General features: G+C 43.4%; 1 protein-coding gene across 1 annotated transcript in view; it reads right to left on the reverse strand.

Annotated features, from left to right (window-relative positions):
• Positions 1–9,345, reverse strand: part of LOC139383639 (potassium channel subfamily K member 2-like) — a gene marked incomplete at its 5' end in the record, with an annotated part of 45,789 nt that extends 36,444 nt beyond the window's left edge. Inside the window, 5 exons of the mRNA XM_071128180.1 lie at positions 2,878–3,038; positions 3,738–3,855; positions 5,964–6,054; positions 6,458–6,677; positions 9,276–9,345. Coding sequence (XP_070984281.1) covers positions 2,878–3,038; positions 3,738–3,855; positions 5,964–6,054; positions 6,458–6,677; positions 9,276–9,345 — 660 coding nt within the window. The remainder of the gene's footprint in view (positions 1–2,877; positions 3,039–3,737; positions 3,856–5,963; positions 6,055–6,457; positions 6,678–9,275) is intronic.
• Between the last annotated feature and the right edge of the window lie 16,288 nt (positions 9,346–25,633).

Here is a 25,633-nt window from a genome sequence, read left to right on the forward strand (position 1 = left end):
CCCCAGGGGCAGCATTCGATAATTGCCTGTCATTTCCTGCACTGATGTGTTATCATTTACACACGGTGTCATGTTTCTTTTGTTTTAGTATGCTGCCTCCATTTAAAAAATAAAATAAAATCCTTTACAGGATAATTATTCTCCCCTTTGACTATACATTTTCGTCAATTCTGGGGGTCTCTACTCCCTAAATTGTTGACTGTTTTTGTGCAGTTAGCTAGCAGTGCTCCACTGTTAGCAGCCAATGGCTAGTCGTTTCTTACTGCTGATAAGAATGAATGATTTACATAATTTTTTCCAGTCATAACTGAATTATTTAATGTATCAAATCAAACATTAAACCTCGTAAATAATTCATTTAGACCAGTGGTCACCAACCGGTCGGTCGATCGTGAAATGTATTTCTAGTCGATCGCCAAACATTTCTGTATAAAAAACAACGATAAAGCCTGTGTCTGAAGGTACAAACTCTGCCTTCCCGGAAGGCCCGGAGAGCAAATCAAGTGCACTATAGGCTTACTGCTGACCAATCAGATGGCTCAGATGACCGTGTCTGCAGTAATGTAGCAGGTGTAAAAGAAAGCTACAGTAAAGTTGATACTGTGAGATTTCAAAACTTTTAAAACCACGACTAGAGAGAGACTGTCAACGAACACAGCAAAGAGCTGCTGTTTTTATTAGTGAGTTTATGTTTACGTTCTCACTCAGCACTGTCAACACTTTGTATTCAACACTTTAATAGGCTATTCAAATGCACATTCTCCCTACTTCCACTCAGCACTACAACCAACACTGCAGCAGTAATGAATGAGTAGGAAAGTGTCTCTATAGGCGTGTGTTGTTATTATTAGCTGCTTGGGTGTTTTTTTAATATCCAGGAATATTTCACTTTCTCTGTTCATAGGAGTAATAACATGAATTTGTGCATGAGCCTTGAATTAATGCAGTGTGACTTGAGTGTCGCCATCAGCTGGAAGACAGTGTCCCTTTTTGGTCGGTGTCAGCTGAGACTGACCATCAGATACAGACACCATCAGCCCAGTAAAATATTTAAATGTATGCTCACTCAGCTGAGCCTCACAAGTAATACAACAACTGATCTATTACCGTTGTTACCATATAGCATACCTCAAAAATGTGTTTGTGTTTTTTTTAATGGTCCAAACAACAATGCATTGGCAGGGAAATTCAAGCAAATTCAATATACACTAATAATGTATTGGGCCTATACCGTACTGAACAAACCTCATTGCTTCAGTACTGTTTTTAACGGGTTCATGTTGCATAGGCTTTGGTTTTTAAGCACACTTTGCCTTGATGACAGCTTTGCACACCCTCTCAACCAGCTTCACCTGGAATGCTTTTCCAATAGTCTTGAAGGAGTTAAATATGCTGAACACTTTTCCTTTACTCTGCTATCCAGCTCATACCAAACCATCTCAATTGGATTGATGTTGGGTGATTGTGGAGGCCAGGTCATCTGATGCAGCACTCCATCACTCTCCTTCTTGGTCAAATAGTACTTACACAGCCTGGAGGTGTGTTGGGTCATTGAAAAACAAATGATAGTCCCACTAAGCGCAAACCGCGTATCGCAAAGGCGTATCGCTGCAGAATGCTGTGGTAGCCATGCTGGTTAATTGTGCCTTGAATTCTAAATAAATCACTGACAGTGTCACCAGCAAAGCACCCCCAAACCATCACACCTCCTCCTCCATGCTTCACGGTGGGAACCACACATGCAGAGATCATCCGTTCACCTACTCTGCATCTCACAAAGACAAAGGACAGATTTCCACCAGTCTAATGTCCATTGCTCATGTTTCTTGGTCCAAGCAAGTCTCTTCTTATTATTGGTGTACTTTAGTAGTGGTTTCTTTGCAGCATTTCGACCATGAAGGCCTGATTCACGCAGTCTCCTCTGAACAGTTGATGTTGAGATGTGTCTGTTAATTGAACTCTGTGAAGCATTTATTTGGGCTGCAATTTCTGAGGCTGGTAACTCTAATGAACTTATCCTGGGCAGCAGAGGTAACTCTGGGTCTTCCTTTCCTGTGGCGGTCCTCATGAGAGAGTTTATCATAGCGCTGGACTTGAAGAAACTTTCAAAGTTCTTGAAATTCTCCAGATTGACTGACATTCATGTCTTAAGGTAATGATGGACTGTCATTTCTCTTTGCTTATTTGAGCTCTTCTTGCCTGGTCTTTTACCAAATAGGGCTATCTTCTGTATACCACCCCTACCTTGTCACAACACAATTGATTGGCTCTAACGCATTAAGAAGGAAAGAAATTCCACAAATTAACTTAAAAAAGGAACACATGTTAATTGAAATGCATTCCAGGTGACTACCTCATGAAGATGGTTGAGAGAATGCCAAGCGTGTGCAAATCTGTCATCAAGGCAAAGGGTGGCTACTTTTAAGAATCTAAAATATATTTTGATTTGTTTAACACTTTTTTGGGTTACTACATGATTCCATATGTGTTATTTCATAGTTTTGATGTCTTCACTATTATTCTACAATGTAGAAAATAGCAAATATCAAGAAAAACCTTTGATTGAGTAGATGTGTACAAACTTTTGACTGGTACTATATATATATATATAAATAATAATAATAAGAATTATGATACATTTTTTGTTGTTGTTGTGATATATCTTTTTATTGCTCCAACCACCCGCAGACTGGATTGGCCATGTGTTTGACACCCCTGTTGTACAGTGTTGCTAACTGTAATGAAGTAATGGACAGTGATTTCAAAACCTCCTGACAGACAGGCCTCTACTCTCCTGGGATAGAGAAGTAATTAAGAGTGGCTACACACACACACACACACGCGCGCACGCGCACACGCACACGCACACATTCTCACCACAAACATCTTCTCGACCCTGGCGGTGGCCTTCCCAAAGATGGTTCCCAGTTGGTCTCCTACTCCAGCCAGCAGGAAGCCAAACAGAGGGATGCCCAGAAGGGCATAGATGATACAGAAAATACGCCCTCCCTCCGTATGGGGGGAAATGTTCCCAAATCCTGGAGAGGCGGAAGAAAGGCGACATCTTTAAAAGACTGTGCAGTTGAAATATTGTTCATATGTTCTATTTCCTTGTTATTCTACTAGTTATTTGATTGTTTATTTCTTTGTCTCTTAAATGTTTTCTTCGTCCGTAATACAGCAATTCTGTCTGGAAATGAAATCACTTGCAGAGTTGCTTCCTTTGGGAACAAGTGAATGTAATTTCCCTTTATAAGGAGGAAGACAAGGCAATAATAATATCCATTAGCTACAGCAGTCTATGTGCTAGGTTTACACTATTCACTCTTTCTCTTTTGTCTCTATCTCTTTTCTTCCCTTTCTCCCCTGTGTCCTTAGGGTGGGTCACCAACCAATTAGTCCTAAACTTTAACCTCCACCTCTCCCTCTCCCCCTCCATCCCTCCACCTCTTGTTAGAGGCCCCACCCTCTTTTTGAAGTGCAATTAAATCCCAGGTCCTTGGGGAGTGAAGGGAGAACAGAGAGATAATAGGAAGGATAGAATCATGAAAATTGATTTACAGAAGAACGTTGTAATGACGACTGTACTGAGAGGGTAAATGAGATGTTCCACACACACACACACACACACACACACACACACACACACACACACACACACACACACACACACACACACACACACACACACACACACACACACACACACACACACACACACACACACACACACTTACCGATGGTAGTGATGACAGTTCCAGCGAAGAAGAAAGAGGAGCTTAGGTCCCAGAGGCTGCTGTGATTGGTCAGAGTCCCGGCTGGGTTCACCCCTGAACGGATCGCTGACACCACTTGCTGTGGATGAGACACATAGACCATGTCTGAATACCAATACTTAATTCTAAATAGTAGGTTGACTGGGTACGCAGAAATAAAGTTGAAGTGGGAAGTACTTAGGTTGGAGTCATTAAAACTCGTTTTTCATCCACTGCACAAATTTCTTGTTCACAAACTATAGTTTTGGCAAGTCGGTTAGGACATCTACTTTGTGCATGACACAAGTATTTTTTCTAACAGTTGTTTACAGACAGATTATTTCACTTATAATTCACTGTATCACAAATCCAGTGGGTCAGAAGTTTACATACACTAAGTTGCCTGTGCCTTTAAACAGCTTGGAAAATTCCAGAAAATGATGTTGTGGCTTTACAAGCTTCTGATAGGCTAATTGACATAATTTGAGTCAATTGGAGGTGTACCTGTGGATGTATTTCAAGGCCTACCTTCAAACTCAGTGCCTCTTTACTTGACATCATGGGAAAATCAACAGAAATCAGCCAAGACCTAAATCTGGTTCATCCCTGGGAGCAATTTCCAAAGGCCTGAAGGTACCACGTTCATCTGTACAAACAATAGTATGCAAGTATAAACACCATGGGACCACGCAGCCGTCATACCGCTCAGGAAGGAGACACGTTCTGTCTCCTAGAGATGAACGTACTTTGGTGCGAAAAGTGCAAATCAATCCCAGAACAACAGCAAAGGACCTTGTGAAGATGCTGGAGAAAACAGGTACAAAAGTATCTATATCCACAGCAAAACGAGTCCTATATCGACATAACCTGAAAGGCCGCTCAGTAAGGAAGAAGCCACTGCTCCAAAACCGCCATAAAAAAGCCAGACTACGGTTAGCAACTGCACATGGGGACAAAGATTGTACTTTCTGGAGAACTGTCCTCTTGTCTGATGAAACAAAAATAGAACTGTTTGGCCATAATGACCATTGTTATGGTTGGAGGAAAAATGGGGAGGCTTGCAAGCCGAAGAACACCATCCCAACCATGAAGTACAGGGGTGGCAGCATCATGCTGTGGAGGTGCTTTGCTGCAGGAGGGACTGGTGCACTTCACAAAATAGATGGCATCATGAAGTGGGACAATTATGTGGATATATTGAAGCAACATTTCAAGACATCAATCAGGAAGTCAAAGCTTGGTCGCAAATGTGTCTTCCAAACGGACAATGACCCCAAGCACACTTCCAAAGTTGTGGCAAAATGGCTTAAGGACAACAAAGTCAAGGTATTGGAGTGGCCATCACAAAGCCCTGACCTCAATCCTATAGAACATTTGTGGGAACTGAAAAAGCGTGTGCGAGCAAGGAGGCCTACAAACCTGACTCAGTTACACCAGCTCTGTCAGGAGGAATGGGCCAAAATTCACCCAACGTATTGTGGGAAGCTTGTGGAAGGCTACCTGAAACGTTTGACCCAAGTTAAACATTTTAAAGACACACACACACACACACACACACACACACACACACACGACTTTCGTATTGTTTTCTGGTTCTTGCCTGTTCTTTAACGAGTAGACCAATATCTAGACAAGAGGTTTTCAACAGCAGAAGAAAACAGTAAACCCTGTGTGTTCTGATGGTCTAATGGCTCTACTGGACATGAGCAGAGAAGGGAGAGCCAAACGACTGCTGGTTGCTTAATGTCACCTCTGTCAGACTGTGAGAAGAGTTAAAGCTGAGAACAACCTCGCCTCTGTCTGAGAGGAACTCTGACTCATCCTTGCGGCACACCGGTAGTTCATATCTCATTATGACATTGAATAGATTGGTAGTGCAGCTGTTAGCCCCAGTCTCAGTAATGGGATGACCAGGGAGTAGGCTCATTCCCTGACGAATTCAGCCTGCCACCATGTACAGTACATCTGTTACCATGGTCAGTGAGGTCACTCCAAGACCCAGATTGGTTTTTAGTCCTTTTTAATCAACTTATTTATTTCCTGAAGCCACACTGTGACATCAGTGTGTGTTAAAACGTTAACATTTTGGAATTCACCAAGCAAATCAGCACCAATGGCAGCAAAGATACATTCTCAATGAGTCACTCTGGCAATTAACATGATTACACACACACACACAGACACACAGACAAGCAGTAACAATGGTACCTTGACCAGTTCCTCCAGTTGGCTGTGGTTTACACAGGAGTGTGTAGAGAGGAAGTCTAGTTTCTGAGTCAGGATGGCCAGGCGCTGAGCACTGGAGAGAGAGAGAGAGAGTTTGTGTGCAGGGAGAGTGAGAGATAAATAGGAGAAAGAGGGAGAGAGAGAGAGAGAGAGAAACAGAGAGATGGATAGATACCTCTAGAGAGAGAGAGAGAAACAGAGAGAAACAGAGAGAAACAGAGAGATGGATAGATACCTCTAGTGAGAGAGAGAGAGAGAGAGAGAGAGAGAGAGGGAGAGAGAGAGAGACACAGAGACACAGAGAGATGGATAGATACCTCTCATGGGGTTGTTCCTGGGCTTTGAACATGGATAGATTGAGAGAGAGAGTGAGGGAGAGAGAGGGGGGGGGGATTGTGTGCAGGGAGAGGGAGAGATATATAGGAGAAAAAGGGAGAGAGATGGAGAGAGAGAGCGAGAGAGAGAATGATAAATACCTCTCGTGGGGTTGTTCTAGGGCCTTGAAGACGGCAGCTCCAACGACCAGGTAGAGAACCACCAGGAGGAAAATGGCCGACACCGTCTTCCACTTCATCACCGTGGCAATAGCCTGACACTCCTCTGTGGGGCTCAGTGTGATTGACTTGGCGGAGAAGGAGCGGCGGGGCTTGCTGCTGTGAGTGGCGGATTTGGGGTCCACTAGGTCAGGTGCTGCCACTATTTGGGCGATGGGGAGAAGAGATGATTAGTTGATTGAGAATGTATTTTACAGTATCTTCTTTATTTCCTGTCAACAAACTCAGATAGTTCATACTTTAAATTAAGTTTCATTGATATGACATCTTGAAAGTCTTAAAGGGAAGTAGAAATTAGAAGGAGCCCATGTGTGTCCATGCTGTGCTGTGGCTGGTGAGTCATTCTTGTGTGTGTTTTCTCTATGCTTCTGTGTTGTGTAGGTCTGACACGTGCTCTTCTGCAGAATTAGAACACATTGGCTGTTTGTTCAGGAAATGTACCAATAAATACTGTTGTGTGAGACACGGCCGTCGAGCAGCCGGGCTCTGTGTGTGTGTGTGTGTGTGTGTGTGTGTGTGTGTGTGTGTGTGTGTGTGTGTGTGTGTGTGTGTGTGTGTGTGTGTGTGAGAGAGAAATGTACCAATAAATAATGTTGTGTGGAACATGGCCGGGCTCTTAAACTGCTGCGCTAACGTATATCGTATAGCACGCCCCCATCTGCATCGACTGGGCTGTAGTGGAGCGGGTCAAAAGCTTCAAGTTCCTTGGTGTGCACATCACAGAGGACCTGACATGGACCCATCACACCAGCATTAGGGTGAAGAAGGCGCAACAGTGCCACTTCAAACTCAGGGGACTAAAAGTTAGACTGGTAGACTATACTGACCTGTGGTATAGTAAAAGTTAGACTGGTAGACTATACTGACCTGTGGTATAGTAAAAGTTAGACTGGTAGACTATACTGACCTGTGGTATAGTAAAAGTTAGACTGGTAGACTATACTGACCTGTGGTATAGTAAAAGCTAGACTGGTAGACTATACTGACCTGTGGGTTAGTAAAAGTTAGACTGGTAGACTATACTGACCTGTGGTATAGTAAAAGTTAGCACATGGAAATGCGTAATGCATAAGGGAAGTACGAATACACCTTGATAAAGGGGAGGGGCCTGCAAGCAGATGAGGAAATGAGGATAGAAGAAATTATATAGTGAAACCTGTAAAAGAGTGAATGTTAACCAATAAAAACCACACAACCCTACCCTGTGACCAATAAAAACCACACAACCCTCCCCTGTGACCAATAAAAACCACACAGCCCTCCCCTGTGACCAATAAAAACCACAGAACCCTACCCTGTGACCAATAGAAAACCACACAGCCCTCCCCTGTGACCAATAAAAACCACAGAACCCTCCCCTGTGACCAATAGAAAACCACACAGCCCTCCCCTGTGACCAATAAAAACCACACAGCCCTCCCCTGTGTCCAATAAAAACCACACAACCCTCCCTTGTGACCAATAAAAACCACACAACCCTCCCCTGTGACCAATAGAAAACCACACAGCCCTCCCCTGTGACCAATAGAAAACCACACAGCCCTCCCTTGTGACCAATAAAAACCACACAGCCCTCCCCTGTGTCCAATAAAAACCACACAACCCTCCCTTGTGACCAATAAAAACCACACAACCCTCCCCTGTGACCAATAGAAAACCACAGAACCCTACCCTGTGACCAATAGAAAACCACACAACCCTCCCCTGTGACCAATGAAAAAAACATATATATATATATATATATATATAGAGAGAGAGAGAGAGAGAGAGAGAGAGAGAGAGAGAGAGTGTGTGTGTGTTGTAATGATGTGCAAATAGTTAAAGTACAAAAGGGAAAATAAATAAACATAAATATGGGTTGTATTTACAATGGTGTTTGTTCTTCACTGGTTGCCCTTTTTTTTGTGTGGAAACAGGTCACAAATCTTCCTGCTGTGATTGCACACTATTTCACCCGATTCAGATGGAAGTTTATAAAAATGTATTGAGGAAAAGGCCTTTTTAAATGCCTAATGAGTTGACAACTGTTTTACCCCAACTCCATGATCACCCAAAGTACAAGGCCTAAACGTGTATTTTTAAACAAGAAAGGCTTGAACTGGTTGAATCAACGTTGTTTCCATGTCGTGTTGACAACAACAATGCAATGCGACGACGTTGAATTAACACGGAAAACTGATTTGCAAAAAGTTATCAAGGTAAGGCAATTTTTTCCACCCAACTTTTAACCTAAATCCAATGACATTATGACACTTTTTTTGTTGATTTCATGTTGAAATCAAGTCAATTGACAACTCAAACCAAAAATAAATCTAAACTATTCAGTCTCAATCACATGGGCCTACAATAAATGCTTATTATTATTTAAATAATATTGTAAATGTGCAGAAAAAACCCACTTAATACGCGTGTTTGCACTGATCTAGGGACAGGATATGCTATGCCCGCGCGCAGAACGCTGCACCTGTCCTTCATACGCACGCAATAGCGCTGTGCTGCATGATACAAATGTAGTTTTCTGGAAGATAAAAAGTACCGAATCAGTTTTAGCCTATCTAAAGTAGGCCTATGTGTGTACAAATGGTAGACCCGCGGTCTAAGTAGAGTAGGAAACTCACAAGCTACCACAATAACAGAATCTACCAAAACACAAAAAAAAAAAAAAAAATCAAAAAAATCAAAACATCTACGAAACAGAAATGTTGTGCAGTGGGTACTTTTCATGAAATCATGGTCTAACCTTGTCTCACCACAGAGAAGCAGCAGGCAGTCCTGTCCTCTGAAGGGGAATCCGTATCAGAATGACCAATAGTATAGTAAATTGTTCAGTACTTTCATACAATAGTCTATATATAGTCTACACCGGGCAGCTGCCGGCCCTCCCTCTATAAGAGATATAAGATATTGAATAAAGGACAAGCACACACAAGCAAGCACACGTAGCCTACAGTACATGCGCGCACCTAAACGCACACAGCGGTCCATTGGCGCACCTACACACACCGGTCCAGTAAACGATAAAGACCGCCACTTACTTATTCTCTAGCCGATGCCCTCTGCTCTCCGCTCCTCACAAGAAGTTCTCTCCGTGATTAGTGGAATGTTTTATCTTCTTTTCCAGTTCTCTCTTCTTCCCTTCCTTTGCCTCTGTTGGTGTTCACACGCAGGTGCATGCAGGGCGGACGTTTCCACATGGCACCACAGCCAAGACCTCTCTCTCGCTCTCTCTCTCTATGTCTCTCTTTCTTTTGCTCTTTCTCTCTCTTGCTCTCCCTCACTCTCTCTGTCTTGCTCTCCCTCACTCTCGCTGTCTTGCTCTCCCTCACTCTCGCTGTCTTGTTCTACCTCACTCTGTCTCTCTGTCTCTTTGTCAATTAAATTCAAGGGGCTTTATTGGCATGGGAAACGTGTTAACATTGCCAAAGCAAGTGATGTAGATAATATACAAAAGTGAAATAAGCAATAAAAATGAACAGTAAACATTACACATACAGAAGTTTCAAAACAAAAAAGACGTTACAAATGTCATATTATATATATATAATATGTGGGGATAACAAGTATTTGATACACTGCCGATTTTGCAGGTTTTCTTACTTACAAAGCATGTAGAGGTCTGTAATTTTTATCATAGGTACACTTCAACTGTGAGAGACGGAATCTCATTGTATGATTTTTAAGTGAATAATTAGCATTTTATTGCATGACATAAGCATTTGATACATCAGAAAAGCAGAACTTAATATTTGGTACAGAAACCTTTGTTTGCAATTACAGAGATCATACGTTTCCTGTAGTTCTTGACCAGGTTTGCACACACTGCATCAGGGATTTTGGCCCACTCCTCCATATAGACCTTCTCCAGATCCTTCAGGTTTCGGGGCTGTCGCTGGGCAATAAGGACTTTCAGCTCGCTCCAAAGATTTTCTATTGGGTTCAGGTCTGGAGACTGGCTAGGCCACTCCAGGACCTTGAGATGCTTCTTATGGAGCCACTCCTTAGTTGCCATGGCTGTGTGTTTTGGGTCGTTGTCATGCTGGAAGACCCAGCCACGACCCATCTTCAATGCTCTTACTGAGGGAGGGAGGTTGTGGGCAAGATCTCACGATACATGGCCCCATCCATCCTCCCCTCAATATGGTGCAGTCGTCCAGTCCCTTTTGCAGAAAAGCATCCCCAAAGAATGATGTTTCCACCTCCATGCTTCACAGTTGGGATGGTGTTCTTGGGGTTGTACTCATCCCTCTTCTTCCTCCAAACACGGCGAGCGAAGTTTAGACAAAAAAGCTAGATTTTTGTCTCATCAGACCACATGACCTTCTCCCATTCCTCCTCTGGATCATCCACATGGTCATTGGCAAACTTCAGATGGGCCTGGACATGCGCTGGCTTGAGCAGGGGGACCTTGCGTGCGCTGCAGGATTTTAATCCATGACGGATGATGAATTACTAATGGTTTTCTTTGAGACTGTGGTCCCAGCTCTCTTCAGGTCATTGACCAGGTCCTGCTGTGTAGTTCTGGGCTGATCCCTCACCTTCCTCATGATCATTGATGCCCTACGAGGTGAGATCTTGCATGGAGCCCCAGACCGAGGGTGATTGACCATCATCTTGAACTTCTTCCATTTTCTAATAATTGCGCCAACAGTTGTTGCCTTCTCACCAAGCTGCTTGCCTATTGTCCTAAAGCCCATCCCAGCCTTGTGCAGGTCTACAATTGAACCCTGATGTCCTTACACAGCTCTCTGGTCTTGACCATTGTGGAGAGATTGGAGTCTGTTTGATTCAGTGTGTGGACAGGTGTCTATTATACAGGTAACGAGTTCAAACAGGTGCAGTTAATACAGGTAATGAGTGGGGAACAGGAGGGCTTCTTAAAAGAAAAACTAACAGGTCTGTGAGAGCTGGAATTCTTACTGGTTGGTATGTGATCAAATACTTATGTCATGCAATAAAATGCAAATGAATTACTTCAAAATCATACAATGTGATTTTCTGGATTTTTGTTTTAGATTCCGTCTCTCACAGTTGAAGTGTACCTATGATAAAAATTACTGACCTCTACATGCTTTGTAAGTAGGAAAACCTGCAAAATCGTCAGTGTATCAAATACTTGTTCTTCCCCCGTTATATACAGTATATATATATATATATTATACATATATATATATATATATATATATATATATATATATATATATACAGTGTTGTAACAATGGTTAGAGTACACAAGGGATAATAAATATGCATAAATATGGGTTGTATTTACAATGGTGTTCTTCACTGGTTGCCCTTTTCTTGTGGCAACAGGTCACAAATCTTGCTGCTGTGATTGCACACTGGAATTTCACCCAGTAGATATGGGAGTTTATCAAAATGGTTTTGTTTTCGAATTCTTTGTGGATCTGTGTAATCTATTCTTTGTGGATCTGTGTAATCTATTCTTTGTGGATCTGTGTATCTATTCTTTGTGGATCTGTGTATCTATCTATCAATATAGAGCAGAGAGAAGAGATAAGGAAAGCGGTAGGGGAGGAGAGGAGAGGATTGAAAGGGGGAGAGGTAGGGGAGGAGAGGAGAAAGGGGGAGAGGTGGGGGAGGAGAGGAGAAAGGGGGAGAGGTAGGGGAGGAGAGGGGTAGAGGTAGGGAGGAGAGGAGAGGGGTAGAGAGGTAGGGGAGGAGAGGAGAAAGGGGGAGAGGTGGGGGAGAAGAGGAGAAAGGGGGAGAGGTGGGGGAGAAGAGGAGAAAGGGGGAGAGGTAGGGGAGGAGAGGAGAAAGGGGGAGAGGTGGGGGAGGAGAGGAGAAAGGGGGAGAGGTAGGGGAGGAGAGGAGAGGATTGAAAGGGGGAGAGGTGGGGGAGGAGAGGAGAAAGGGGGAGAGATGGGGGAGAAGAGGAGAAAGGGGGAGAGGTAGGGGAGGAGAGGAGAAAGGGGGAGAGGTGGGGGAGGAGAGGAGAAAGGGGGAGAGGTAGGGGAGGAGAGGAGAGGATTGAAAGGGGGAGAGGTGGGTGAGGAGAGGAGAAAGGGGGAGAGGTGGGGGAGAAGAGGAGAAAGGGGGAGAGGTAGGGGAGGAGAGGAGAAAGGGGGAGAGGTGGGGGAGGAGAGGAGAAAGGGGGAGAGGTAGGGGAGGAGAGGGGTAGAGGTAGGGAGGAGAGGAGAGGGGTAGAGAGGTAGGGGAGGAGAGGAGAAAGGGGGAGAGGTAGGGGAGGAGAGGAGAAAGGGGTAGAGGTAGGGGAGGAGAGGAGAAAGGGAGAGGTAGGGGAGGAAAGGAGAAACAGGGAGTGGTGGAGGAGGAGAGGAGAAAGGGGGAGAGGTGGGTGAGGAGAGGAGAGGGGGAGAGGTGGGGGAGGAGAGGAGAAAGGGGGAGAGGTGGGGGAGGAGAGGAGAAAGGGGGAGAGGTGGGGGAGGAGAGGCGAAAGGGGGAGAGGTGGGGGAGGAGAGGAGAGGGGGAGAGGTAGGGGAGGAGATGAGAGGGGAGAGGAGGAGAGATGAAGAGAGGAGTAGATGGGGGGAGGGCAGGGGCTCTCTGGGTTGATGGTGGGAGCAAATTTCTTCCAGCAAATTCAGAAAAGTGCTGTTGTACACCAACAGCATGGTACTTCAGAGGAAAATCAGTCAATTGAAATTCATTAGGTACTAATCTATGGATTTCACATGACTGGGAATACAGATATGCATCTAGTAGGGGAGTGGATCAGAAAACCAGTCAGTATCTGGTGTGACCACTCATTCAGCGCAATACATCTCCTTAACATAAAGTTGGCTGTTGATTGTGGCCTGTGGATTGTTGTCCCACTAATCTTCAATGGCTGTGCGAAGTTGATGGACATTGACGTGAACTGGACAGTGCTGGAGTACACGTCAATCCAGAGCATCCCAACATGATCAATGGGTGACATGTCTGGTGAGTATGCAGACCATGGAAGAAATGGGACATTTTCAGCTTCCAGGAATTGTGTACAGATCCTTGCGACATGGGGCCGTGCATTATCATGCTGAAACATGAGGAGATGACAGCAGATGAATGACACGACAATAGGCCTCAGGATCTCATCATGGCACTCAAATTGCCATCGATAAAATGCAATTGTGTTCGTTGTCTGTAGCTTATGCCTGCCCATACCATAACCCCACCGCCACCATGGGGCGCTCTGTTCACAGCATTGGCATCAGCAAACCGCTCGCCCACACGACACCATACATGCTGTCTGCCCTCTGCCAGGTACCGGTGAAACTGGGATTCATCAGTGAAGAGCACACAGTGTGCCAGTGGCCATTGAAGATTAGTATTTGCTGAAGTCGGTTATGACGCTGAACTGCAGTCAGGTCAAGACCCTGGTAAGGACGACAAGCACGTAGTTGAGCTTCCCTGAGCCACAGTTTGTGCAGAAATTCTTTGGTTGTGCAAACCCACAGTTTAATCAGCTGTCCAGGTGGCTGGTCTCAGACAATCCTGCAAGTGAAGAACCCGGATGTGGAGGTCCTGGGCTGGCGTGGTTACACGTGGTCTGCGGTAGTGAGGCCATTTGGACATATTGACAAATTCTGTAAAACGACATTGAAGGTGGCTTATGGTAGAGAAATTAACATACAATTATATGGCAACAGCTCTGGTGGACATTCCTGCTGTCAGCATGCCAACTGCACGCTCCCTCAAAACCGAGACATCTGTGGCATTGTGTTGTGACACAACTGCACATTTTAGTGACCTTTTATTGTCCCCAGCACAAGGTGCACCTGTGTAATGATCATGCTGTTTAATCAGTTTCTTGATATGCCACTCCTATCAGATGGATGGATTAGTTTGCCAAAGGAGAAATAAATGCTCACTAACAAGGATGTAAACACATTTGTTGAGAAATATTTTTTTTTGTGTGAATGGAACATTTCTGGGATCTTTTATTTCAGCTCATGAAACATGGGACCAACACTTTACATGTTGTGTTTATATTTTTGTTCAGTGTATTTGGATGATACTCTTATATATGCTATTGCCCCTCCTTTTAAAACTGCATTGTGGGTTAATTAAGGGCTTGTAAGTAACTATTTCACTGTAAAGGTTGTTGTATTCAGCGCATGTGACAAATAAAATTTGATTTGATTTGGCTGCGTCAAAACTACAGTCAGATTTTATAGCTATGTAGGAATCCTTTGTTGATATAAAACATGTGCTTTAATATGGGCAAAACGAAATACATGTTGTTTTTAAACTCTCTTAAGAATGTTTCTGATGAATTACGTGTTCACTCATAACTTCTCTAATCAAACGTGTTCCCGCATATAAATACTGAGGCATTTGGATTGATATGGATGTGATGTTTAAAAAACATATAGAGTAAATCAAATTCAAATCAAATGTATTTATATAGCCCTTTTTATATCAGCTGATGTCACAAAGTGCTGTACAGAAACAGCCTAAAACCCCAAACAGCCTAGAAAGGCAGGAACATAGCAAGAAACCTAGAGAGGTACCAGGCTCTGAGGGGTTGGCAGTTCTCTTCTAGCTGTGCCGAGTGGAGATTATAAGAGTACATGGCCATTATGGCCAGATTTTTCTTCAAGATGTTGAAACATTCGTAGATGACTAGCAATATCAAATAATAACCACAGTGGTTGTAGAGGGTGTAACAGGTCAGCACCTCAGGAGTAAATGTCAGTTGGCTTTTCATAGGTGAGCATTCAGGTCGAGACAGCAGGTGCGATAGAAAGAGAGAGAGAATGAGAGAGCGAGAGTTGAAAACAGCAGGTCCGGGACAAGGTAGCATGTCCGGTGAACAGGTCAGGGTTCCATAGCCACAGGCGGAACAGTTGAAACTGGAGCGGCAGCACGACATGGTGGACTGGGGACAGCCAGGAGTCATCAGGCCAGTTAGTCCTGAGGCATGGTCATAGTGCTCAGGTCCTCCGGGAGGGGAGGGAGAGAGAGAGAATTAAAGGGAGCATACGTAAATTCACACAAGACACCAGATAAGACAGGAGAATTACACCAGATGTAACAGACTGACCCTAGCCCCCCGGCACATAGACTATTTTTATTTTTATTTATTATGGATCCCCATTAGCAGCTACTCTTCCTGCGGCCCGGAGAAAATTCTGTCAGTTATACCATTTAAAAAAAATTACAATACATTCATAACAGTTTCACAACACACTAAGTGTGTCCTCAGGCCCCTACTCCACTACCACATATCTACAACACAAAATCCATGTGTGTAGTACATATGTTTTCATGTGTGTGTATGCATGTGTCTGTGCTTATGTTTGTGTTGCTTCACAGTCCCCGATGTTCCATAAGGTGTTTTTTCAATCTGTTTTTTAAAATCTGATTCTACCGGTTGCATCAGTTGCCTGATGTGGAATAGAGTTCCACGTAGTCATGGTGCTATGTAGTACTGTGTGCCTCTGATGTAAAAAGGGCTTTATAAATACATTTGATTGATAGTTTGTTCTAGACTTGGGGACTGTGAAGAGACCTCTGGTGGAATGTCTTGTGGGGTATGCATGGGTGTCCAAGCTGTGTGCTAGTAGTTTAAACAGACCCCTGGTGGCATGTCTTGTGGGGTATGCATGGGTGTCCAAGCTGTGTGCTAGTAGTTTAAACAGACCCCTGGTGGCATGTCTTGTGGGGTATGCATGGGTGTCTGAGCTGTGTGCTAGTAGTTTAAACAGACCCCTGGTGGCATGTCTTGTGGGGTATGTATGGGTGTCTGAGCTGTGTGCTAGTAGTTTAAACAGACCCCTGGTGGCATGTCTTGTGGGGTATGCATGGGTGTCTGAGCTGTGTGCTAGTAGTTTAAACAGACCCCTGGTGGCATGTCTTGTGGGGTATGCACGGGTATCTGAGCTGTGTGCTAGTAGTTTAAACAGACCCCTGGTGGCATGTCTTGTGGGGTATGCATGGGTGTCCAAGCTGTGTGCTAGTAGTTTAAACAGACCCCTGGTGGAATGTCTTGTGGGGTATGCATGGGTGTCTGAGCTGTGTGCTAGTAGTTTAAACAGACAGCTCGGTGCTTTCAACACGTCAATACCTCTCACAAATACAAGTAGTGATGAAGTCAATCTCTCCTCCACTTTGAGCCAGGAGAGATTGACATGCATGTTATTAATGTTAGCTCTATGTGTACATCCAAGGGCCAGCCATGCTGCCCTGTTCTGAGATAATTGCTAAGTCCCTCTTTGTGGCACCTGACCACACGACTGAACAGTAGTCCATATGTGACAAAACTAGAGCCTGTAGGACCTGCCTTGTTGATAGTGGTGTTAAAAAGGTAGGGCAACACTTTATTATGGACAGACTTCTCTGTTTTCCCCATCTTAGCTACTGTTGTATCAATATGTTTTGACCATGACAGTTTACAATTCAGGGTTACTCCAAGCAGTTTAGTCACCTCAACTTGCTCAATTTAGAGTTTTAGGGTTTAGTGGATGATTTGTCCCAAATACAATGCTTTAAGTTTTTATTCAAAGCCAGTGGCATGTCGTTAGAAAAGATTGAAAAAAAAGTAAGAGGCCTAGACAGCTGCCCTGGGGAATTCCTGATTCTATCTGGATTATATTAAAGAACACCCTCTGTGTTCTGTTAGACAGGTAAACTCTTTATCCACAATATAGTAGGGGATGTAAAGCTACAACACATACGCTTTTCCAGCAGGAGATCATAATGATCGATAAGTAAGCACTGTGCTTGTTGAAAGCCCTTCCCTATAAGCGTGCTGAAAGTCTGTTGTCAATTTGTTTACTGTAAAATGCTCAAACACCACTTTACTAAGGGTTGGTAACAGGTTGATTGGTTGGCTATTTGAGACAGTTGAAGCATAGATACTGGAGGCTGAGACGGGGGGGGCACACACTGTGACCACTGTGGCCTAGTCCGATGATACCCCTGGACAGGGTCAACCAGGCAGGATATAACCCCATCCACCTTGCCAAAAACGCACCTGGTTAAGAAGCTAAGATTTAAAGTTAGCTTTTTCTACAGAGATAAATTATGTCTTTCTCTAAGCAGTAGGAAGCAGATTATTCAGTCAACATTTTTATCTGTTGATTATTGTGATATTATTTATCAAAGTGCAGCTGGTACTACACCTCTTTGGATGGCATCTGCCCTTCGTTTTGTTACGGGGGACAGTTTTGATACTCATCACTGCATCCTGTATCAAAACGTTGGTTGGACTTCGCTAAAGACCCCCCAGATCTCTACATTACTCCCTTTTTAGTTTACAAGGCCCTCCCTACTTTATAACCTTCCGTTTTATCTAATTTTGCTGTTGAAGTACAGACACCTGAGTTGCTTTATCCGTTGACAGGATTGGTTAACTCTTGAGGTTCCCAGGGTCTCCACCTAGCTAGGTAAATCTGTTGACAGGTCTGGTTAACTCTTGAGGTTCCCAGGGTCTCCACCTCGCTAGGTAAATCCATTGACAGGTCTGGTTAACTCTTGAGGTTCCCAGGGTTTCCACCTAGCTAGGTAAATCTGTTGACAGGTCTGGTTAACTCTTGAGGTTCCCAGGGTCTCCACCTAGCTAGGTAAATCTGTTGACAGGATTGGTTAACTCTTGAGGTTCCCAGGGTCTCCACCTAGCTAGGTAAATCTGTTGACAGGATTGGTTAACTCTTGAGGTTCCCAGGGTCACCACCTAGCTAGGTAAATCTGTTGACAGGATTGGTTAACTCTTGAGGTTCCCAGAGTCTCCACCTCGCTAGGTAAATCTGTTGACAGGTCTGGTTAACTCTTGAGGTTCCCAGGGTCTCCACCTAGCTAGGTAAATCTGTTGACAGGATTGGTTAACTCTTGAGGTTCCCAGGGTCTCCACCTAGCTAGGTAAATCTGTTGACAGGATTGGTTAACTCTTGAGGTTCCCAGGGTCTCCACCTAGCTAGGTAAATCTGTTGACAGGATTGGTTAACTCTTGAGGTTCCCAGGGTCTCCACCTAGCTAGGTAAATCTGTTGACAGGATTGGTTAACTCTTGAGGTTCCCAGGGTCTCCACCTAGCTGGGTAAATCTGTTGAAAGGATTGGTTAACTCTTGAGGTTCCCAGGGTCTCCACCTAGCTAGGTAAATCTGTTGACAGGATTGGTTAACTCTTGAGGTTCCCAGGGTCTCCACCTAGCTGGGTAAATCTGTTGACAGGATTGGTTAACTCTTGAGGTTCCCAGGGTCTCCACCTAGCTAGGTAAATCTGTTGACAGGATTGGTTAACTCTTGAGGTTCCCAGGGTCTCCACCTCGCTAGGTAAATCTGTTGACAGGTCTGGTTAACTCTTGAGGTTCCCAGGGTCTCCACCTAGCTAGGTAAATCTGTTGACAGGATTGGTTAACTCTTGAGGTTCCCAGGGTCTCCACCTAGCTAGGTAAATCCGTTGACAGGATTGGTTAACTCTTGAGGTTCCCAGGGTCTCCACCTAGCTAGGTAAATTTGTTGACAAGATTGGTTAACTCTTGAGGTTCCCATGGTCTCCACCTAGCTAGGTAAATATGTTGACAGGTCTGGTTAACTCTTGAGGTGCACATGGTCTCCACCTCGCTAGGTAAATCTGTTGACAGGATTGGTTAACTCTTGAGGTTTCCAGGGTCTCCACCTAGCTAGGTAAATCTGCTTTTAGTTGTATTGCCCCGTATTGCTGGAACAAAATTCTAAATAGATTTCATCTTGATGTTCTGGTGACATTCTGGTAATTTAAAGTATTGATTGGGGACTTATTTGTGGAGCAATGCAACAGTTTTCTGTGTGATTTGTAATGTTTTATTGTGCTCCCCATGACTGGGTTTTGAATTTGAATATACTGTACACAGTATATACAGAGCCAGTCAAATGTTTGGACACCTACTCATTACAGGGTTTGTCTTTATTTTTACTATTTTCTACATGAAGACATCAAAGCTATGAAATAACACATGTAGTAACCAAAAAACTGATAAACAAATCAAAATATGTTTTATATTTGAGATTCTTCGAAGTAGCCACCCTTTTGGGGTGGCAGGTAACCTAGTGGTTAGAGCATTGGGCCAGTAACCGAAAGGTTGCTAGATCAAATCCCCGAGCTGACAAGGTATAAATCTATCATTCTGTCCCTGAATAAGGCAGTTAACCCACTGTTCCTAGGCCGTCATTGTAAATAAGGATTTGTTCTTAATTGACTTGCCTAGTTAAACAAAGGTTACATTAAAAAAAAATGTTTAAAAAAATGTGCATGCTCTTGGAATTCTGTCAACCAGCTTAATGAGGAATGCTTTTCCAAACATTCTTGAAGGAGTTCCCACGTATGAGGGCATTTGTAAAAGAGACCTAGATCTCAAAATAAAGGTTAAATCAAATAAATAACTTAAAATTAAACTCATCATAAATTTAAATTAAACTCATCATTATTAGGCTGGTCATTAGTCTGAGATCTAACACAACTTGCCGAGTCTTTAGTTTGGGCCTATAGCCTACTCATCTTACAGATGTAGTGCACAGAAACACGTTCTCTACAGGAGCTATAAGTTGGCCCACAGTCAACTCCTCCAGTTCTGTCAGTTCTGTGGTGTGAGTGATGTCATAAATACCAGACAATAGAACAACACTTGATATTTCCACCTGATGACTCATAGCAAAAATACCAGACACATGCATGTTTAGCGAGGCTAAAGATAGCCAGCGTTGCTAATCAGGAGCTATGGTTTGATCGTGCAGGGTTTGCATAATGAAACACTTCCTTGGCTAAGTTAAGCTAGCACCCGCTGCTAACTGTGGGTTTCAGGGTATGAACATTACCAATATTTACAGATCTAGGATCACCTTACCCTCTCTGGATGCTAACCTTAATCAGTAGAGGGTGGGGGGCACAAAACCTGAGAATAGTTTTAAGAGACTTGGTTCTACTGTGTTTCAGGGTGGTCTCAGAGGTGGGTTGTTGGTTTTTAGCTAAATGAGTCTGAGGAGTTGTGTTTCCTCTGGCAACAGAGCTGTGTGTCTGGACATGGCCCATTTACAGCAGCGCAGCAATAGAACAGTTGATTTAGATGTATGTGTGTTTTCTCTCATTAGTCTCCAGTCTGTTGGCATGGACAGTGTATGGGTTTTAAAAATAGCCCCAATCATTCAGTTAATTGTGTCAAGGTAGCCTAAAGTCTGTAAATGATATCTGTTATTTTGTGTGGTAGGAACATTCAGCGATAGCTTGTCAATGCAAATTACTCACAGATTTGGAAATACTTTGGTCTAGAGAATCAGTAATCTTATGAAAGTTTTTATGGGTCATCTTTGTTGCTTCATGATCAAGTCAAGTCTATCTGTATTGTGCCAAAGGGGAATTTAGTGGTAGTCACTTGATGGCCGTGCTAAAATATAGAATCAAAACGGTGAAACTAAAGACCATTTCTGATTCTCTCCCTTCTCCCCGAACTGTGCAATCATTCACTTCCTCAATGAATCAAACATATTTTATTGGTGTAAACATGGACTAGCGGGAAGAAGGGTTGGAAATCAGACCATAACCAATATCTGACTGAAGTACAAGTCCAGTTTCACCCAGTGGATCTGATGGATGTCTCTCTCGGTTGTGGACGTCACCACTCAAGGGTCACTCATTTGCACGTGCCCAGTAAGGTTCCACCTCAGAGTCAGTGGCTGTATTCAAGAGCATCAAATCAACGATGCATTGTGTGTAAATGGCGACTGACTGACTGATCTACAAATAATAATGAGTCGTTATTTATGATACAAGGTGATTTGTAGACGGTGGTGGAAAAATTACCCAATTGTCAAACTTGAGTAAAAGTAAAACTCATTAAGTAAAGTACTTGAATAAAAGTAAAACTCATCAAGTAAAGTACTTGAGAAAAAGTCAAACTCATTAAGTAAAGTACTTGAGTAAAAGTCAAACTCATTAAGTAAAGTACTTGATTAAAAGTCTAAAAGTATCTGGTTATAAATATATGTAAGTATCAAAACTAAAAGTAAATGCTATAATTAATTTTAAATTCCTTATATTAAGCAGATCAGACTGCACGATTTTCTTGTTTTTTAATTTACAGATAGCCATGAGCAACACTCCAACACTCAGACATCATTTACAAATGAAGCATTTGTGTTTAATGAGTCTGTAGGATCAGAGGCAGTTGGGACGACTACGTGTTCTCTTGATAAGTGCATGAGTTGGACCATTTTCCTGTCCCGCTAAGCATTCGAAATGTAGTAAGTACTTTTGGATGTCAGGTAAACCTTATGGGAGTAAAAAAGAACACATTTTCTTTATTAATGTAGTGGAGTAAAAGTAAAAGTTGTCAAAAATAGAAATAGTGAAGTACAGATACCTCAAAAAAAGTACTTGAGGAGTAGATCAAAGTATTTTTTACCTAGTTGCTTTACACCACTGTTTGTAGATCAGTCAGTCTGCAGTTGCCTGCAATGTCGAACAAACCCAATCACTCTTCTGTAAGAGTCGGGCTCCACCTCAGAGTCAGGGTCAATGTTCTGCACGTGCCCAGTAAGGTTACACCTCAGAGTCCTCACTCTCTCTCTGACCTCTTTAGTGCAGAAAACCTGGTATTTCCACAACGGCCGGAAAACTTTATTTAGGGAGTTCGTAGAAACTGCTGCTAATCACTGTACCAGGGTCCCCTAATGGTCAAGGTTAGGGCTGGGGCAGCATAGACTAGCTTCCTGTCGCTGTGATAGACTAGCTTCCTGTCCCTGTGATAGACTAGCTTCCTGTCCCTGTGATAGACTAGCTTCCTGTCCCTGTGATAGACTAGCTTCCTGTCCCTGTGATAGGCTAGCTTCCTGTCCCTGTGATAGACTAGCTTCCTGTCCCTGTGATAGACTAGCTTCCTGTCCAGAGGGTGTACTTGTACATCAAGTCTCATGTTACAGAAACAGGAGATAGGCTTCTGCTCCTATGAGCTGTTCCGTCTCTCACAAACCAAGGCTCCTTACAGAGTGGGATTTATGAATGCCCCGGGGCCCCTGATCAACCCTCCCTGGAGATCGGGAGGGACCCAGATAGCATATGAACCTGTCATTAAGACATGGCAAAATGTGTAGAATTGCAGGAAATTAGCTTGAAACAGCAACATTTTCTCCCAGCCTCAAGGTTTCGAAAATTACAAACGCGAATCGATGTGGCCGGAGGTCAGCTACTGTAGCTAGCAACAATGACACGAAACTACCTTGTAGGAAATCATAGGTGGCTCATTTCAGCCCATTGTATATTGTTATTGATACCATGTCTTGTTTTGAGGTGTTTTGACTGATGTCATGTCTACACTATTATGGCAAAAAATTGACTAGCTAGCTAACCAACAACTGTAACAATGTATTTGGGAGACAACAAGTGCTCATTGTGCAAATGTATTTATGTTTTCAATAAACATTGGAGACTAAATATAGTTTACATGTTGTCAACAGTCTAAGCCAACCCTGTCTGTTTTGCCCCATAGTTGTTCAGGCAAAATGTGTAGAATAGCATGAGGTGAGCTATTAAACAGCACATCTCTCAGCACCATGACAGAATGTGTAGAATAGCATGAGGTGAGCTATTAAACAGCACATCTCTCAGCCCCATGACAGAATGTGAAGAATAGCATGAGGTGAGCTATTAAACAGCACATCTCTCAGCCCCATGACAGAATGTGTAGAATAGCATGAGGTGAGCTATTAAACAGCACATCTCTCAGCCCCATGACAGAATGTGAAGAATAGCATGAGGTGAGCTATTAAACAGCACATCTCTCTGCCCCATGACAGAATGTGTTGAATAGCATGAGGTGAGCTATTAAACAGCACATCTCTCAGCCCCATGACAGAATGTGTAGAATAGCATGAGGTGAGCTATTAAACAGCACATCTCTCAGCCCCATGACAGAATGTGTAGAATAGCATGAGGTGAGCTATTAAACAGCACATCTCTCTGCCCCATGACAGAATGTGTAGAATAGCATGAGGTGAGCTATTAAACAGCACATCTCTCTGCCCCATGACAGAATGTGTAGAATAGCATGAGGTGAGCTATTAAACAGCACATCTCTCAGCCCCATGACAGAATGTGAAGAATAGCATGAGGTGAGCTATTAAACAGCACATCTCTCAGCCCCATGACAGAATGTGTAGAATAGCATGAGGTGAGCTATTAAACAGCACATCTCTCAGCCCCATGACAGAATGTGTAGAATAGCATGAGGTGAGCTATTAAACAGCACATCTCTCTGCCCCATGACAGAATGTGTTGAATAGCATGAGGTGAGCTATTAAACAGCACATCTCTCAGCCCCATGACAGAATGTGTAGAATAGCATGAGGTGAGCTATTAAACAGCATATCTCTCAGCCCCATGACAGAATGTGTTGAATAGCATGAGGTGAGCTATTAAACAGCACATCTCTCAGCCCCATGACAGAATGTGTAGAATAGCATGAGGTGAGCTATTAAACAGCACATCTCTCAGCCCCATGACAGAATGTGTAGAATAGCATGAGGTGAGCTATTAAACAGCACATCTCTCTGCCCCATGACAGAATGTGTTGAATAGCATGAGGTGAGCTATTAAACAGCACATCTCTCAGCCCCATGACAGAATGTGTAGAATAGCATGAGGTGAGCTATTAAACAGCACATCTCTCAGCCCCATGACAGAATGTGTAGAATAGCATGAGGTGAGCTATTAAACAGCACATCTCTCTGCCCCATGACAGAATGTGTAGAATAGCATGAGGTGAGCTATTAAACAGCACATCTCTCTGCCCCATGACAGAATGTGTTGAATAGCATGAGGTGAGCTATTAAACAGCACATCTCTCAGCCCCATGACAGAATGTGTTGAATAGCATGAGGTGAGCTATTAAACAGCACATCTCTCAGCCCCATGACAGAATTTGTAGAATAGCATGAGGTGAGCTATTAAACAGCACATCTCTCTGCCCCATGACAGAATATGTAGAATAGCATGAGGTGAGCTATTAAACAGCACATCTCTCAGCCCCATGACAGAATGTGTAGAATAGCATGAGGTGAGCTATTAAACAGCACATCTCTCTGCCCCATGACAGAATGTGTAGAATAGCATGATTAAACAGCACATCTCTCTGCCCCATGACAGAATGTGTTGAATAGCATGAGGTGAGCTATTAAACAGCACATCTCTCAGCCCCATGACAGAATGTGTAGAATAGCATGAGGTGAGCTATTAAACAGCACATCTCTCAGCCCCATGACAGAATGTGTAGAATAGCATGATTAAACAGCACATCTCTCTGCCCCATGACAGAATGCGTAGAATAGCATGATTAAACAGCACATCTCTCAGCCCCATGACAGAATGTGTTGAATAGCATGAGGTGAGCTATTAAACAGCACATCTCTCAGCCCCATGACAGAATGTGTAGAATAGCATGAGGTGAGCTATTAAACAGCACATCTCTCTGCCCCATGACAGAATGTGTTGAATAGCATGAGGTGAGCTATTAAACAGCACATCTCTCTGCCCCATGACAGAATGTGTAGAATAGCATGAGGTGAGCTATTAAACAGCACATCTCTCAGCCCCATGACAGAATGTGTAGAATAGCATGAGGTGAGCTATTAAACAGCACATCTCTCTGCCCCATGACAGAATGTGTAGAATAGCATGATTAAACAGCACATCTCTCTGCCCCATGACAGAATGTGTAGAATAGCATGAGGTGAGCTATTGAACAGCACATCTCTCTGCCCCATGACAGAATGTGTAGAATAGCATGATTAAACAGCACATCTCTCTGCCCCATGACAGAATGTGTAGAATAGCATGATTAAACAGCACATCTCTCTGCCCCATGACAGAATGTGTAGAATAGCATGATTAAACAGCACATCTCTCTGCCCCATGACAGAATGTGTAGAATAGCATGATTAAACAGCACATCTCTCTGCCCCATGACAGAATGTGTTGAATAGCAGGATTAAACTGCAGTTTTCTCTCTGCCCCATGACAGAATGTGTAGAATAGCATGAGGTGAGCTATTAAACAGCACATCTCTCAGCCCCATGACAGAATGTGTAGAATAGCATGAGGTGAGCTATTAAACAGCACATCTCTCAGCCCCATGACAGAATGTGTAGAATAGCATGATTAAACAGCACA

The sequence above is a fragment of the Oncorhynchus clarkii genome, chromosome 25 (assembly GCF_045791955.1).
Source record: "Oncorhynchus clarkii lewisi isolate Uvic-CL-2024 chromosome 25, UVic_Ocla_1.0, whole genome shotgun sequence".
Classification (NCBI taxonomy): domain Eukaryota; kingdom Metazoa; phylum Chordata; class Actinopteri; order Salmoniformes; family Salmonidae; genus Oncorhynchus; species Oncorhynchus clarkii.